General features: G+C 50.7%; 4 protein-coding genes across 4 annotated transcripts; 2 read left to right on the top strand and 2 right to left on the bottom strand.

The window, feature by feature from the left end:
- Positions 1–1,535: 1,535 nt before the first annotated feature.
- ham-10 (hyphal anastomosis-10) lies at positions 1,536–6,943 on the top strand. The gene is made up of 3 exons (XM_958600.2): positions 1,536–4,780; positions 4,839–5,420; positions 5,486–6,943. Exons 1-3 carry the CDS (start codon positions 2,171–2,173, stop codon positions 6,557–6,559), a joined length of 4,266 nt encoding a protein of 1,421 aa, XP_963693.1. The 5' UTR covers positions 1,536–2,170; the 3' UTR covers positions 6,560–6,943.
- A 433-nt stretch (positions 6,944–7,376) lies between these two features.
- NCU02834 (hypothetical protein) lies at positions 7,377–10,311 on the bottom strand. Its single transcript, XM_959031.3, has 2 exons — positions 8,823–10,311; positions 7,377–8,681 (listed from the first exon to the last, which is right to left on the bottom strand). Exons 1-2 carry the CDS (start codon positions 9,639–9,641, stop codon positions 7,950–7,952), a joined length of 1,551 nt encoding a protein of 516 aa, XP_964124.2. The 5' UTR covers positions 9,642–10,311; the 3' UTR covers positions 7,377–7,949.
- A 691-nt stretch (positions 10,312–11,002) lies between these two features.
- On the bottom strand, positions 11,003–13,051 carry NCU02837 (pre-mRNA branch site protein p14). The gene is made up of 5 exons (XM_959034.3): positions 12,821–13,051; positions 12,555–12,578; positions 12,429–12,485; positions 12,240–12,367; positions 11,003–12,175 (listed from the first exon to the last, which is right to left on the bottom strand). Exons 1-5 carry the CDS (start codon positions 12,856–12,858, stop codon positions 12,075–12,077), a joined length of 348 nt encoding a protein of 115 aa, XP_964127.2. The 5' UTR covers positions 12,859–13,051; the 3' UTR covers positions 11,003–12,074.
- Positions 13,052–14,843: 1,792 nt separating this feature from the next.
- On the top strand, positions 14,844–17,134 carry NCU02838 (hypothetical protein). The gene is made up of 2 exons (XM_959035.3): positions 14,844–15,173; positions 15,243–17,134. The coding sequence occupies exons 1-2, from the start codon at positions 15,076–15,078 to the stop codon at positions 15,934–15,936; spliced, it is 792 nt and encodes a 263-aa protein (XP_964128.3). The 5' UTR covers positions 14,844–15,075; the 3' UTR covers positions 15,937–17,134.
- The last annotated feature ends 624 nt before the right edge of the window (positions 17,135–17,758 follow it).

The following is a 17,758-nucleotide window of genomic DNA, read 5'->3' as shown; positions in this document are numbered from 1 at the left end:
GACAGCAAACAGAAAGAATCCGGACAAGTCTGGGCGCTGACGGATGATTTCCATACGATCTTGTGCAAGTACCGAGATGATTGTCGATGCTGTGCAACCAACACATCCGAGTTATCCAACGGTTTCCCTGTGTCTTTTGTTCTTTTCCGATTCATCCCAGACTGTCCTCTTTTCTGGCAAATGGCCACCTATGGTATGCAGTGTGCCCCGAACCACGCAAGCGCCGAGCAGTTGGGTCATCTGGCAAAGACAAAGAGAGGATTGGAGCTTGTGTTCCTTTCAAAAAGCTCGTGATAGCCCCATTTCCCCCCCCCCCCCCAGGGCATCAGCCTCCCCATGGCCCATGCCCATGCCCCCCTTTCCCTTGGCATCACCCGTCCCTGGCGACGCGTACCTGGAGTTATTGTTCCGGCCCTCCCAACGGCCATTCAGTCACTTTGTCTCGGAAGGCAAGATGGGAAGATCGATGGCCGGTGGCAAGTCCTTCAACAACCAATCGAAGTCAACGCGGAAACAAAAGTAAAAAAGTGTGCGGCGCCTGTGGTGTAGATCGCACAGGTTTGTGACCCAGTATCTAGAGCCAAGTTTCAGAACCTCCAACTCGACATGTGCTTGTTAGTTATAATCCCTTTCGGCTCTCACCCGCTTGGCGCATGGTGGGCCAGAGGACCGTGACCATCTAGACTTAGACTCTCTTGACCGTGGTTGGTGATGATGTCACGCTCCTTCTCCAAAGCAATAACACCAAACTTGATGATTTTGACATGTGTATTGACAATGTATGGCCCAAGACCAAGAGCAGGAGCAAAAATAGACCAACGTCTCCAGGCTGATAAGCAGCTCTGCCACACCCAGCAAGCTGTGTGCCATGATGGATATGTTTTCTTCATTTCCACCAGGACCCCACGCTGTTCTGATTCTCCTCCGTTGATACGAGGCGCCGAGTTCCGTTGCCTCGTGTCGGAGGGGGGTGCGTAGTCTGTGGTATGTTGCAAGGTTGGGTACAGGGACAGCTGCTAGAAGATGCTACTATTATCACTCCCAGCATCGATGCGTCAAAGTGGACTTTTGTCATCCATCCTCTTGTCGTTCTGGCTGTGAGAAACAAAGCAAGGTGTCAGTTGACATGATACCTCTAAAAGGCAGGGGACATCCATATTTCAAATCAGAACAATGAGCCTCAAACACAGCCCCCAATGATTTTGGAATCTTCGTATACTAAATATCCGACCGCGTGTTTGTTAATTTCGCCCTTTGTCGAATGGGCTGCCGGTTTGTCTTTGGACGTGTTACAGAATGGAATGGTGGAAAGACTACAGCAAGCATCATGCTAGAACATGCTCGCGAACCACAAAAACGAAGGCAGAACCTAAACCTCGGCGTCATCCGCCGGGCAGCTTATCACAACTTTCAAGAACACCATGATACCTTAGGTACCCAATGTTTTCTTACCTTTAGTCTAGTGTAGGTAGGTAGTCTAGGGGTTGTTTGCAGGGAAGGGTGCACGTGCATATATGACGTTTCTGGCTCTCAAGCGCTACGTAAAGGTACCCGAGGAAATTGCCCGCACAAGGGACCTACGGGATCAGACTCCCACCCAGTCAAACCGTTCCTTTGCACTAACAAACCAGCATGGGCTGGACTCCTTCTTACTGGGCCGTCACTGTGCACTTGCGATAGTGTAGCGAAAGGAAGCCGACTCCTTAGGTAGAGGTAGGTAGGTAGGCTCCCCAGCTCTCTTCTCCATTACAGGTCCCGTCGAGGGGATGCCCGGAGGTCCCTTGGCCAACGAAACTACATTTTTGATCTTGCATGATTTAAACGCCAACCAACAACTTTGATGCCTTCGTTGCACCAGGTACTGCCGTCCGCTCATACAACCTAACTACCGAAGGAAACCTCTTGTCGTGTCTTCAGTTCTTGCCCCGTCCCAGACCGTGTGAATCAATAAGGGGGAAAACACCCCGATCGACATCCTCGCTGTCCGTCAGCATCTCCAAGCTACCGAATACGCGCCCAACCAAAAAAAACAATGAAGGGACTCCCTTGAATCGGGACCACTGACTTGTGACGACACGACGACCTCTACTTTCTCCTTTGTGAACCGGTCGACAGGCCACCAACCACCAGCGCAACAGTTGCCAGCGCACCCAACCCAACTTCTTCCACCATGTCGGGGTCTACGCGACACTCGTACGCCTCGAACCGCCGAGTCGATAGCATCCAGAGCGTCCGCAGCGTCACCAGCGACGAGGAAAGACGCAACAGTCGCATTCAGGCCTCCAAGGCCCGCCAGACCGCCGTCAGCTATGACGAAGCCTACTCGTTTGCCCTCCGCGTCGCCTTCCTCAACTACCTGTTACAGCCACGCAAGAAGCGCAAGGAATATGTCGCCGTCCCCAAGGCCGTCCACCGATCGCATAGCTCCAGTGTGAGCGAGCTCATGAAGGACTTTGTGCCCTCTGGCTCCTCGTCTTCCATGAAGCTGCCGCATGGCTTCCGTGGCCAGCTAGAGAAGCGCATGACCGCCGTTCTGCAAGGCACCGAGAGACTGCCCGGGTACAATGACGCCGCCGTCAAGCGCACCTTTGGTGTGGCATACACCGCTTTTACCCAAAGAGACTTCCAAAAGTCCATTGACAAGGACCGCAAAGTCGAGCCGCTGGTCTTGATCTTCTACTCGTCCGCCATCAAGTTCCATAGTGCTGGAAAGTCTCCCGATGACTATCACTGGAGGTCACTCGTCGACCGACATTTGGCCATGTTTGTCCGCCTGATTTCCAGCGTTATCAAAGACATTGGCAGCGACCGCGATGATCTCCTGGCCCGTTTAAACACACTCGAGAACAAGCTCTTGACCAACGACCAGAATCTGTCCTTGGACAAGGGCCAAGAGAGTTCGACCTTCGTTGAAGTCGAGGTGCCCCTGAGTTACGAGATTAAGGACATGCCCATGGTTCTGTTTGTTGCCAAGATCTTTGGCTTGCCCAACTCGCAGGTTCAGAATGACATTGACAAAAACATGACTACATGGACCGAAGAGGCAGCCCTAAAAGACTTCAAAAACTACCAATTTAGATTGTCGGCAAACATGGCTGGCACTCTGCGCAAAATGGACTTTGACGTGGATGATGCATTTGAGGACTGGAAGAGAACCGAGACCCAGCAATTGGCCCAAATCTTTGCCGAAATTCTGAGTATCCGTCCAGATCTCAAGACCGGCTCCGGCTCGGATAAGCCCCTCCCATTACGGCCCATGTCGCTTTATTCGGAGGATCAAGCATTTTCCGACTTGAGCAAGATGCTTTCGAACCGCAGCTCGGGCAGCTTTGGCTTTGATCCGTCGTCTGGCTTCAGCCCCATGTCTCCTGACGATAATTCCAGCATTCGAAGTGTGGACGAGCCGAGTTATACCTTTATGCCAGTAGACCCACGGCCCGTCTACAAGACTATTCTACAATACGTCATGTCTTACGACCAACTGCACTCTGAGGAGTTCCCCTTCGCAGAGGAGTCCATCGAGTTTTTGACCGAGCTGGCCATTAGATGGCGCATCCCGCAGTTTATGCGCCACGTTACGCTCGTCGAGGTTGCCGTACGAAAGTATCTCGACCAAGAAATTTCCACGATGCAGCTTGATGCTTGCCTCGACTTTGTCAAGGAGGCTCAGCCGGAGCCAAAGAAGCCGCCCCCAATCAACTTTTTCGGCGCCACTCTTTTTGATGTTGAGCCAGGCCGATGGACAATGACGGATTTTGCCGGCTATCAGCAATCCATAAAGGACCTCCATGACGCTTTGTTGCGCGAACTCTACACGCTCTTGATTCAGTGCTACAAGCCTAATCCGCCATCAGTCGGTGTTGTAATGTCGGTACTTGCGAATCACGTCCATAATGACCCTACATATAACGAACGCCCAGACGAATTGGCCGAGTATACTCAGCATCTCGAAAACGGACTGCGTCAAAACGCCGCCGAAGTTTACCGAGGTTTCCTGGATGCCAACATTCCTTCCAACATGGAAGACTGGAACTTTGCCCATGTCGTTAAGCTCGGTCAGGCTGTGGTCGGTCTTGCGGAGAAGATTAAGAAGCGATATCGCAAGAACCCCGAAATCATGGGTGCTAGTCCATTTAAGGTCCTGGTCGAGACCATTTTCCCCAGCTTTGAGGAAGATGCACAAGAGTTCATCAAGCGTGTCGTGGATATGAGCAAGACCCGCGGTGAGGAAGGCCAAATCGATGTTCAGGACGGCTTCGATTTGTACAAGGAACTTGTGGAGATTAGAAAAATGCACGTCGAGTCTTTACCTGGAAAGCCCTTTGCTTTCCACATTGAAAGCCTCCTCGAAGACTTCGTCTGGCGATGGATTAGGAATGCCGAGGCTAGAATGACCGACTTCGTGGAGCAAGCGATCAAACAGGACACCTTCCAGGTCAGGACGAACGATCCCGACGATATCCCCACCGATGAGCAACGCCACAGTGTCTCCATCATCGACACCTTTACGCTGTTCACCCAGACCGTCAACCAGATTCACCAGCTTGACTGGGATGACGAGCTTCACCACGCAAAATTCATGACTGCACTGGCCAAAGCCTTCTCAGCAGGCATTGGTCGTTATTGCGAGATTGTGGAGCAGCATTTTGCCAAAGAAATGGACCGTCAGACTCCTCAAGAGGCCGCTGCTAGCAGGTCGGCGCAAGATCGGTTTCTTCAGTACGCCAAGGATGCGTGGAACTCGAAGGACAAGGTCGAGCCTTTCCAGTTCTATCCACAGGTATGTACCAACACATTGTGAGTTCTTACTGTCACTGTAGGCTAATTCTTCGCGTCAGTCCTTTGTCAAACTCAACAACATTGAATATGCCATGCAAGCGCTGGATAAGCTAGAAAAGACCATGAACGTAGACGGCTGTGCCGAGGCGATCCGCCGGGTCGAAGGCATCAAGCCCCTGGTTAGGAAAGCAGGCAAGTATGTGTTCACGATCAAGATCGTAGAGGCCGAGGACTTGAAAGCATGCGACCCCGGTGGGTATAGTGATCCGTACGTGGTTCTGTGTGACGAGTACCAAAAGCGTCTGGCCAAGACGAGAATCATCATGAGGAACCTCAACCCGAGGTGGGACGAGTCGATCGATATTACCGTATCGGGCCCCCTTAACATCATCGCCACCATCTGGGATTATGATACCTTTGGTGACCATGATTTCGTCGGGCGTACCTCGTTGAAGCTTGACCCCGTGCACTTTAGCGACTATCTCCCCAGAGAGTTCTGGCTTGATCTTGACACCCAGGGAAGATTGTTGCTGCGTGTAAGCATGGAGGGCGAGCGTGATGATATCCAGTTCCACTTTGGCAAGGCCTTCAGGCACTTGAAGAGAACTGAGCGTGACATGGTTCGCAAGATTACTGACAAGGTAAGTCGAACACCGCGTCTCTTGCACCTTGTCATCAGCAGCAATAATACTAACAGCAGTCCTAGCTGACCTCCCACATCAACCACTCCCTATCCCACGACACGCTCAAGAGCCTCCTCAGCCGAGGTATCGCCGCCTCTATGGCCAACCTCTGGAAAAAGCGACAATCTACCGCACCTACCGTCACTGCCCAAGACGTCGAAAACACGCTCCAACCGCTCTTCACCTACTTTGACGAAAACTTTGCCATCATGAAACAAACCCTCACTGACGCAACCATGGTGGCCGTCATGACGCGTCTCTGGAAAGAAGTCCTCATGGCCATCGAAAACCTGCTTGTGCCCCCCTTATCCGACAAACCCTCGACGCAAAAACCCCTCACCCAAGCCGAGATGGACATTGTCTACCGCTGGCTCGAGCTGCTCTTCAACTTCTTCAACGCCAAGGACGCCCAGACAGGCGAAGTCCTCGGCGTGCCCTCGGACGTGCTCAAGTCGCCTAAGTGGCACGAGCTCGCCTCGCTCAACTTCTTCTACTTTGACTCGACCGAGAACCTCATTCGCACTTCCGAGCGCATGGCCGCCGCCAACGCCCAGCGCGCGCGCGAGCAACAACAAGCGACGGCCGCCGCCGCCGGAGCCGGGTCCCGCATGTCTGCTCCGCCCCAACTTCACTCCAACAATAACAATAACAACTCCCTAGCCCCGCCTGGCGGAATGACTGGCGCAGCAGCCATCGGCGCCTTTGGCTCCCTTGGCACCATTCGTCGCGGCAAGAGTATCATGATGTCTCGCAACCTGGGAACGATGCGGCAAGCCAAACTGGAGAAGCGCAAAGAGGCCCAGGCCGATCCGTCAGATGATATGATTCTGCGGATTTTGCGTATGAGGCCTGAGGCAGCACATTATCTGAAGGAAAGACATCGGCAGAAGGAGAGGATGGCGGCGGCGGCGGCGGCTGCCATGATTGTGAGGCAGAGCGTGAATCAGAAGTTTGGTTCTGGTTTTGATAACGGTGGAGGACTGAGCGTGAATAAGCGGCAGAGTGTGGTGCCGCCGGTGCCCAAGTTGCCGTTTGGGGCGGGGACGTCGGGGGGGCAGGTTATTGGTGGAGGACAGTTTGGGAGGGGCGGGAGGTGAGTATGTTGTGAGAGTGAGTGGGAGTGTGAGTAGAACGGATTTGTGATGATACGAAGGGGAGGAGGGGGAGGAGGAGGAGGAGGGGGATGGATGATGGAGAGGTGGAACGAAAGATGATGGATGATGAGAATGGAAGGAAGGAAATGAATTACTTAATGGGGCCACATTGTCGTTTTTGTCTATCTTGTTTGCATTGTACTGTTTATACCTATGATTATCTGATATACCATATCCGCCGCACTGGAAGGGGCGGGGAAGGGGAGCAAGGCCGGGGGGGTCGGTTGGAAGGGAAATTAGCGTGTTTTGCTTTTCTTCTCTTTTTCTTTTTTTAGTTAGAAGTAGGTTCCGTTAGCTTACTATGATATCATCCATATCTTTTTCCAAGTTGTTGTTCTTCGGCATGTATTTTTTATTGCTATTACTAGCTGCTGGCTGGATTCAGTGATAAGATGGGAGAGAAAGGATATCGATATGCAATAACATTTAGGTTAGAACTGAACATGTTCAACTTGTATATCAAATACAAGCTTAGTAGTATACTGAGGAGGTACATGTGTTTGTTAATGATGAAGGGGGGGGGGGGGAGGGGTGAGTGGAGGAGGGTAACTTAGTGTACTTGTTGGTTGGGAATAAAGTGAGAAAAGGAAGAGAGGAAGGATAAAGAGAGAGGAGTCAGTGCTTGGAAAAATGTATCATGTTTGGTCTGTGGCATCTAGATACAAGCAAAAAAAAATTGCAATTGAACGAGCATCGAAAACTGTGCCCTTCAGACTTTAAGGAAAAATACCTACCTACCTGATTCGATAAAAGCAACATAATAAGGAACATTTTCTGCATTACCTAGTTAATCAATGGAATGAATGAATGGTTCTTCTTCTTCCTTGATGCGTGTTCATCTTAACTATACTACTACTACTACTACCACCACTACCAATATTTCCCACAAGAGAAACGCTTATAATTCAATCCAATTCAATGCCTGGCTGGTTTACCGATAATCATCCATCCCATGCTTAACCCAGTGAACAAACGTATGTATATATAATAATAATGATGCTGATTTGATGGATGCTGTTTTCCTCCTCCTCCTCTTTCTCCTTCTTCTCCTTCTCCGTCTCCGTCTTTGTAAAGGGACATAACTGACTGATTGCTGTAAAATAGTTTTCCCAGGATCTCATGTGGGGGAACCTCCGCTGAACTGCCTACTTGCCTGCTTGCCATGTTTCGTTTTTTTCTTCGGGCTCAAAAGGGATGAAAATACTGATAAAAGGAAGGGATGAGAGAGAACCCTAACAAGAGATAGTAACGCCAGACAAAACGTCAGACGAAAGGCGGGTCAACTAACATGTCCTTTCATCCCCTGTCAATCGTGAATAGAAATCAGACTCCTTCAATCCTTCACCGACACACCCGACACCGCACTAGAGCTACTCCCAATGACGGTCGGGGTATCTCCATCCACCGCCGGATCATATTCCTCTTCCCTCACTGCTTTGGTCCTGGTCTTGAACCCCCTCTTTTTATGACCGACCATTAACTCAGCAGCTTTGTCCTTGGGCAGCTCATCCTCCTCATCTTCCTGTCCATCACTATCACCATCCCCGGAACTACCCGCATCATCATCACTCCCACTGATGATATCATAAACCCCTCTTCCCCTTCCCCTCTCCTCAGCACCCGCAGCCTCGGCATCTCCCCGTCCCGTGACTAATCCTTCACTCTCCGCCCCTTCCTCAGGAATCTTCTCGTCCTTCTTGATGTACGAATCAATAATATAGTATTGCAACGCGTTCATGATGAGCGGGAAAAGCATCATGACAAAAATGATTTGCAATCGTTCGTTTCCCTCGGTCCAGCCGAGGGCCCAGTCGCCCACGCGCGAAATCCAGGGGAAGACCATGAAGATGATGAGCACACAGAACTTCATGCCCAAGAGGCCGATGAAGTAGATGATGGATTGCTTGAACCACCAGCTCCAGCGCGGTTTAGTACCGGGTGGGGAGTGGAGCGGGGTGTAGTTGCCGGATTGGAGGGATTCGGGAGGTTGGCCGAGGGGGGTGTATTGGAGGCCGCGGGAGAGGAGGCGGACGATGAGGATGAGGATTGGGATGCCGAGGGTTGTCTGTTTTTTTTGTGATACCTATTAGCATGGGGTTGCGGTAAGGGGAAAAAAAAAAAAAAAAAAAAAATTGAGAAAAGAAAAAAAGAAAAAAAAAAAAGAAAGAAAGAAAGAAAGTAAACGGGGAGGGAAAGGAAGACAAACATCAATAGCCAAGTTCAACAAATAAAACGAGCACGGATTGGGCGTGTACTCGTCTTCTCCTCTCGCACTCAATATCCCATATTCCACAGCGCGCTTCACCATCTTGGTCCCCACCGCCACTGCCACCGGATCCAACACTTTGATCTCAAACTTGCCGCTTGTCAACATGGACATGAACACGTTGGCGGCGTGCACCAAGACGCTCCCAAAGACTTGTTTCGACACATCAAAGAACCAGATCTTGACCGGTCTTTGTGGCCGTTCGCGCCAGCGCTTGTAGACGAGTGATAATAGAGCCAAGCAGCCGAGGGCAATTTGGACGAGGATGGCGAAAGGGCCGAGTAGGCGGCATTCGGTGTTGTTGTCTGTTTGATGAGCCATGGGGGAGGCTGGTTGTGGTGATGTTGACGACGTAGGTTGCGATGTGGGAGTCATGGTGACGGATATAACGGTCCCGGTGGGAGCAGGTGGGTTGACGACGTGAGGAAAGGTTTCGAATGGTTGTGGTTCCGTGTCTTGGGCGTCGGGATCGTCGAGTTGGGTGTCTACTTGCGGGTCGACAAAGTAATCGGGACGGGTATCCGCACCAGCAGCTGCCTCGCCACCTAGGCGACGATGGAGGCTGTTGACTGTGCCGATGCGCAGACGATGGTGAGAGGGCAGAGTACCGCCGGCTATTCTTACAACCGGTATGTCTTCGCGGATATCAACATTGCGACGCTGTCCTGACAAAGATAAAGGCGGTGTTGCGCTGAGGGGAGCAAGACCCGGCGCTAAGGGTCCTGGAGGTGGCGGTGGTTGAAGAGAAAGAGGAAACATTTAATGGTGTGTAAGTCTGGCGGATTAAGTGAAGACTAAGGTCTTGGATATTTCCGAGACAGGTTTCTCCCAACAGAAAAACAGGGTCGGGAGGCGTCGTCGTCGTCGTCGTCAGAGACGATCTAGACAAAAGAGGGGCGCTCGAACACGGTGACGTCGGTTGGTGTGTGTCGCACAATGGTCAGATGGTTCAAGCGGCTAGAGGTAGACTCGTCCCGTGGTGATGGTTTCGTTCAACTCTAAGAAATGGTAGACAAGGTGATTGTAGGTCACGGTACTGTCGGGGCTGGTTTGGTGTAATAATGTTGGTTTGATCGGTGCACAGTTCCGAACAAGTGGGCTTGTCGAGTTTCAGCCGTTCGGTTGTTGAATCCCAGCTTTCCACTTTTGAAACGTTGAAACGTTGAGTTGGAGAAGGAGCAGGACGATGACACTAAGCGCATTCAGTCGCATTCGCAGTCCAGCCAGCCAGTTGGTTGATTTTGGTTATCGTTTTCCGAAATCGCATGTCAAGTTTTGTGTGTATTTCCAAACGGGGAAATGAGACAGTCAGTACATAACAACCAATGTCGCGTATCACAGCCGCCAGAAGAAAGCCCTGGTTTGAATCGAGTCAAACTGCAAGAATTCAAGAGCGACGAAGGAGAGGTGAGCGGCCGCCACCGCCGCCTGTTCCTGCGCTTACAAGTTACAGCACAGCACGTCAAGGGCGGAGGCGATGCACAGCAAGGTCCCGTACCGTATTGTACCGTCATAGGCCAGTTGCATAGTCGCATGCTCGACTTGTCATTGGCTGTTGATATTTCTCTGGCCTTACCCTACAGTGGAGCCGTACAAATATTCCACTTGCCTGAACGGGACCTATCCACTGGAGGACGGGTCGGGTGTATCAAGATGGATCCACAACCTAATTGCATGGCGGCTCCGCACCCAGGTCCAGTCCACTCGGCTGCTGGATATGCTTCCCGTCGTCTAAACACGTAACGACATTCTGGCCATTTCAGCCTCTGTCCGTCACAATCCTAAATCTTCTTAGGCACTGTCGGGACTACAGGTAAAATGAAGCTAAGGAGATGTGACGAATGTGTGATGCGTGGTTATAGTACGAGTGTCAGGTGAAGCCGAAGGATGTGAGATGGCAGATTCAATATCGTATCGTGCTTGGATAGTTGCATCTTGCCGTTCTCCAACTTTGAGATATAAATTTCATGGCGATAATGATTCACGCAAGACAAGTAACTTGCATGTGCTGGCGGACCGTGGCGGCGAAAGCAGGTGGCTTAGATGCTCTGTTCACATACCGCCATCCCGCATCAAACATCCAACAGCCGACCTACAGGGCTGAGAAGCATGCCAGGCTTGCTTCAACATTGAATCCACACGCGTCACATGGCTCAACCGCCTGACAGACGTCATTTCACTTTGGCTATGTAATATCCTTGTGCCGAGTGTTATTTGAGTCGCGTAAAAGTTGTCTATCAAGGTTCACGGGCAACAACCATCATCAGGGTGCAGGAAATAGGTGGATTCTGAGCGAGCGTCTGACCAAGCAGTGGGACAACGCCAACACTCCAAAATACAGTGACCAATGGGTAATGACTAGGTTTGCAATTATCTCGTCGCAATCTCCTCTCATGGCTCTTTACGCCATGGGGATTCTGTGTCGCCATCAATTCAGTTGTTCCCGCATCCCAATGCCAGTTCAGTAGTTGGAAAGTCATGATGCAATCCTCCCCTAGGATAAAGACAACCGGGGAGCAAAGGAAGGCCAGCAGCAAAGCGGCCATGAAAGCATTGCGCGCGCCCAGGGGCTTTACAGCCGAAGCCCAACGTAAAAGAGTATAAAAAGCAAAAACAGTCCATCAAACCATCACACCTAAAACCCCGTCGCATTCCCCCATGCCAACGCAACAACAATGAGGGAGCAGCGCCAAAAATAACAAAATCGATCCGTGAGAAAACGAGTTTAATGATGATGTATGATGTTTCGGTAAGAGGCTTCGTGATGAGAGGAGTATGGCAAAGGCAACACAAAGCCTATCGCCAGAGCCGAATCCGGCCGCGTGTACGAAATACTGCGCGTCGTTCGTGAAATCTCTTCTGTTGTCATTCGCACACTGGGGGATTCGATTTGTGATAACAGGGGTTGATCGTTTAGGCGCACTCTGGGACGGTGGGAAGCAGCTTGCGCACGAAGTGAGGGATAGAGCTCCGCGCGTAAAAGGTCAACGGCGACCTGTCCTTCTTTCGGGCCGGTCCCGGCGGCGATGATCTGCTCGAAGCAGCCGGTGGTGCTGATCTACTCGAAGCCGGTGTGCTCGGCGCCGTCGTGCGCGGCGCCGCCCTGGTCTTGGAGGAGGAAGTATTCATAGAAGACGGGCCTCCAGACGATCGTTGTCGAATTCGGAGGCTGTCCGTAGGCCCGTCTAACTGTCAATCGATCCCGTGTTGCCTCTTGATGCGTTCTAGATTCTCCTTGCGGGCATCGAGGTCCTCTTTTGTCTTGTTCATCTTGTCGGGCTGATGGTATAGTACTGCAGAACGGTCAGCGGGCCCTTACCATGGCGACCATGTGAGGCCAGGGACACAAGCACATACCAACGAGGTAGCGGTTCTGAAAGTTGTAACCATTCAACTTGTCGCACGCCTGCTTCGCATCCATTACGTCCTCATAGACAACGAAGGCAGTGCCCTTTGTGTTGCTCGCAATGCCCTGGCGAACTTGACTATAGCCCGACGTGTCAGTGAGAGGACGACGTGATGGCTGATAGGGACGGGATGACATACCGGATAGGTCCGTACTTTCCAAAGAGGTCGAAGAGCTCCTCCGGAGTTACGTTGTAGCTGTCGAAACATGTTAGTCCATGACATGTCCATGACATCTTGGCGACAGCGAGGGAGGCGATGGCGTACCTTAGATTCTTTACGAACAAAGCTCTGTTGTGTAGATGCCAAGGGGTTAGTCATGTTCAATGGTAGATGTCTAAAGTTGGCGTAGGACAGGAGGGCGATTGATGGAGGGACGTATAGGGAATGTAGCCAAGTAGCTGTAGGTAGAGGTCGGTGTAGGCAAGGTGTGTATGTGTGTGTACCGACAGGCGGCGTGCGGGCGGGCGGGCAGGCGATCGATAGGACGCCCGTGGACGGCAGGGTGACCGCAAAGGGACTCGCGGACTCACCGATTCACTTCAGGGCCAAGTTTGTTGGCGCGACTCATATCTCGATGTCGATATTGGTAGGGCTCGACTCGGGGAAACTAATTGTTGGTGATGGGTAGGGCGTTCAAAGAGGGGTGTTTCAGGCGACGAAGCTGGAGTGGTGGTGGTGGTGGTGGTGGTGTTCAAGAAGTGCAAAGTGGAAATGGCGAAAGAGATAAGTGAGGCTGATGCGAGACTGGACGGGTGGACGCGGGAGGGATGAGGAGAAAGTTCGAGTTGGAAACGGCCACAGGCGGGTGGGGCTGCTGCTTTCTGCCTAGCCTGCCCACGTGACGCCACCAGGCAGGGTCAGTGGCCTGCCTGCATTGCGGTCGGATGCCTGGCAGTGGAAAGATAGCAGAATGTGGTCAGCTGGCACCAGCGCATACGCCTGTCTGCATGTGAGTTGCGCTGCACGCACATCAAAACAAGCAATGATCAATTCGTCCAACCTGCCAAACACAGCGCGCGTCCAGGGTCCTGGCAGCCACAAGCCGAGTGTTTGATGCAGGATCGGTCAGATAACGCCTCGAGTATTTCATCCCAATATTCGCCTGAAGGTAACCTTAGTACTTATTGTCCCACTGCGTATACGCAAACACCCGACTGTTGGAGACAACTTCAAGCAACGTGGCTCATTATTATTCATTTCTGCCAAATTTTCACATCTCATTTTGAAGTGACTGGATATCCGCCCCGATTCCCGATCGCTTTCCGACAACGGGATTCTCGGGATTAGCAGCTATTGGAATCCGCTAAAATTCGATAAGATAACCGGACGGGGTTACGAAACAATGATTTGCACTTATCCCTGGACGAGATATTCAAGTGATCATGCCTCATCATTCTGTCACCTCAGACCCTGCCCATGATGAAGCCCTCGGTCTGGGATAAACTGGACAGGATTTGCAACCTCGGAGTAACTGTGTCCGACAGTCTTTTTGTCTCTCTCTCTCTTTTTTTTTTTTTTTTTTTTTTTTTCTTTTGGCAACTTTAGCACAGCAAAACGAACACTCAAAAGTCAAGACAGACAGACTACCTACCTAGACCAAATAAGGTTTGTTTACTTTGTCCCCTAGCCCCTTTTTCTGTGCGGCCCCCACCTTTTTGGGGCCTCTTGGTATGGAAAAGGCCGGGAGACACCCGACGAACCTCTGGAGTCTGTCTCTTCGTAGCCACGCTGACCCTTGTCTGGGCATCATATCGAGTTGTCATTTGCTGGGGAACTGTCCACTGCTGTTCAAATTACCTGTACATACCTCTATCACGACATCGAGCGGCGACTGGCAACTGTGATTCGTGACGGCTTTCTTCACACCTGGTTTCTCTCATTGCGACATCTCGATCATGTCTGAGACAATGACATCAGACTGGGATTCTTCACCGGAATAAGGGAGCCGTGGAATGCCAAATCGTTCTAGAAGCCAAGAGCGTCTTGGCTATCACTTTAGCTCTTAGCAGAGAGCCAAGGGGCCTCTCCTTTGACTGTTGGCGATATCGTTAACTAGACTTACTCGGCCCTGTCAGCGCACGGCGACACGCCTTTCAGACGCGTCAAGCGGTCAAGAGATTGGAATTCATTGGCGAACAACATTTGGCCGGGCGTACTGGATAAAGGAGGTCCCTGGGCATAGCAAGACTGGCCGAGAGCTGCCACCTGCTCATCTTCGTTCCTTCGGCATTTCGGGTGAATGTCAAAACTTATGGTCGAGTGTCAACAGAAACATTGGCCTTTTGTTTTTCACGGCCGTTGAAATGCCACTTACAACCCTGACGCGCTAGTGCACAATTGGTGTTTCATTTCCGTTTTGCCTCCAGTCGTTCAAAGACGCTGAGAGTTCCAATTCAGGGACCACTTAAGCCATGACTCCAGTCTCGTCCACCCAAAGACCACCAACAGTGAATTCCTAACCCTGAATACTGTTTGTGTACTGTAGCGCGTTTCAGCGGGCAGGTACCCGCGAACCTCGACAACGCACTTGCACTGCAGGGCTGAAATCGCATCGTCGCCTCCACTTTTCGTAATCTCGAGCTTCGACTTGCTCCCAACTGTTTCTCTTTCCATCCATCATCCTCTCCTCCTTGGCTTGAATTCAACACGTCAATCTTCTCGCTCTGTAATTATTGACTAGTTAAAGTCTGTTCTTGTCACAATCAACTCGCAATTTCAGCCGCGTTGCAACCATCACGAGAACGGTTCCCGTCAATAAGCTGTGTTCGAATACCGGGAGTGGACGATGCCCTCCGTCACCCATGAGAGGATCCCCTCGGCCAAGAAGAGGAGGCGAGACGATGTCGAGAATTCGTACACTTCGGGTAACATCCAGATTCCATTGTATGCGGACTACATGTCAAACCTCCCATCGCCACCCCAGTTAGCTAACCCTTTCTTCCTCTGCTCCAGCTCCCACCCAGCCCTCGACACCACACGCGGGATTCTAGCCGACAAAGGCTCCTACGCGAATCCTACCATGCATCAGCCTTACCCGCCAACCCTGCGCAAGATAATACCAATCGCCATCAACAAGAAACAACGCATGTCCGTGTCCGATGAAGTCCACCACCGAGAGGACAGCCACCACGGCACGCGAGCCAAGTCTAATTCTCCAACTGCTGCTTCCCACCCCCACCACCAGAAACAACACGCTTTGCTGTCCAAGATCAAATGTCTAGACAGGTGTCATATTTGCTTTCGAAAACCGAGCAAGAAGGCCGACCTGGATTCGTACGCCGACTGCCAAGGTTGCGGCCAGCGTACGTGTTATGTATGCATGAGGCAATGTCCCGGATGGACATCGAGTTTCCATCATCAAGGGCGACATCACCATACCGAAACCGGAGAACAAGAAGCGCAAGTGCAATATATTCCCTTGGCGAAATCCAGTCCCGAGAACTCGTTCGTGATGCTGGATGCGGATACAGAGACGGAGGTGGACTTGGATGAGGTAGCCGAAAAAGAAAGATCAAGGCTAAAACCAACGACTACTGGATGGCATGCCAACGGCCACCGGGAAATGATATGCGGACATTGTTGCGAAGAAAGAGGGGTTAATGGGGATGTGGTGTGTTTGGGCTGTTTACCTTCCTTTGGGGGATGACACGGCACACATCTCAGGACTCGACACCAACAGTCTGAGCAACAAATCAGACTGCCTCCGAATTTGGATCAAGGACTTCTGTAACACTGCTACTGCTCGGCCATAAAGATTACGGACGATATGATTGCTGAGGTGCCGCTGCCAAATCGTTTGGCTCGGCAAGGAAGGAAGGAAGTGGTATTGTATGGAGGGATTAGAGAGTGAAAGAACCTACCATATCACGGTTGTTTCAGAATGCTCTTTTTTCCTACCTGGACTATTGTAAGCCGAGAGAAGGAATATTGGACGACGTGTCCCGCGGCTATATTCCATCAACAAAGGAGATGGAAGCTGGAACCTAAAGAAACGCCAACGCCCTGTCATTCCAATCCATGATGACTCTAGGATGGGGCTCTACCATTTACGGCATTGCTTGTACAAGAGAAAAGGCACAAATGAGCCCGGAGGTCTGCTTGGAGGAAGCCGAATGCTCTCACAGCACACTGATGTTGATGTGGCCCAAAATGTGTTCGCCACTACGAGAAGAATTTGCCAAAGGACGCATTTACCTCCTAGGAACCACGGTTTTCCTATTAACGAAAGAGGGTGGAAGATACATGCAACTCCCACTTTGACCCCTAAAACTGATAGACTTAGCCACACCCAAGAGGAAATGGACAACCGACAGAGAACCGAATTGTAGGTTGGGTCTACCTATGATGTTGAGTGGAGGAGGAGCTCAAGTATTGGAAGTACAAGAACATACTACGCAGTGTCCACTGGCGTGGTACACCCTCGAGCTATCAACCTTGCACGAAAATCCCCCTTGGCAGAAACGGGTTACGTTCAATTGCTTGGGAAAGCTCAATCTTGGACTTGACCTCACGAAGACGAAACAAGGAGAGAGAAGGTATTAGGGGAAGAATTAGAGGTGTGCGAAGCAAGGATTGGTAGTCATTAAGGGTCTTACTTGCTTCGATACTCATGGCTGGCAGCAATGAGGTCTCACCAGACAGATTCTGAGAGAATTTGGCGAAGGATACATGATGTTGAAGGGGAAGTTGATAGCATATGAATCTGTATAGCTAGCAAGTCTATCGGCGGTCATGTTTGAGCATGGAGTATGAGGACGATTACGGTGAAAGAAAAGGGATTATAGAAATCAAGATCAGACATCATGATGAAAATTTACATATGATATGAGAGAGCATGTTGGGCCGGTGGTGATTACTTGGAACATTCATTGTAAGCAGCGAGACAAGCATAACACAATACTATCAAATGGGACGGAACTAACCAAGTACTTGTCGTAACTGACCTCCCTCACCTCATTATAGATATAAGTAGATGTTTGCATATTGTCTTCGCCTCCTGTTTTCACTTCCTCTGTTCATCCCCTCTTTCATGCACACTTATTACCTAAGAAAGGACACTCCATTATCAACAACATGATGTATCAAACCTGAGCTTAGTACATAAAATAGCAGCCCAAGTTGAATATAGATCTGATCTGAATTGCAAGCGTTTCTTGTTTCCCTTTCTTTCTATATCTTTTCCCCCTCCTTCTTCTTTTGCGAAAAAAAAAAAAAAAAAAAAAGGAGGTTAAACACTGAGGTAGTGATGCTAAGTAGCTGCACATGTCTACTATCAAACCTTATGATATACCATCCGCGGCAAAGGCCAGCCCGAGGTAGGATGCTTCCAACCCAAAATTTGAACATCCGCCCAAGACATTGATTGTATAACTGACACATCCTTACTACTTACAGCACCATCGAGAAACAGCCTCGACATGTACTGATTAATGATGGTCAACAGGAACGGTTAACCAGGGCTGTATCAT

This window comes from Neurospora crassa, linkage group I (assembly GCF_000182925.2).
Source record: "Neurospora crassa OR74A linkage group I, whole genome shotgun sequence".
In the NCBI taxonomy this organism is placed as follows: Eukaryota; Fungi; Ascomycota; class Sordariomycetes; order Sordariales; family Sordariaceae; genus Neurospora; species Neurospora crassa.
This window is presented reverse-complemented; position numbering and strand designations above follow the sequence as displayed.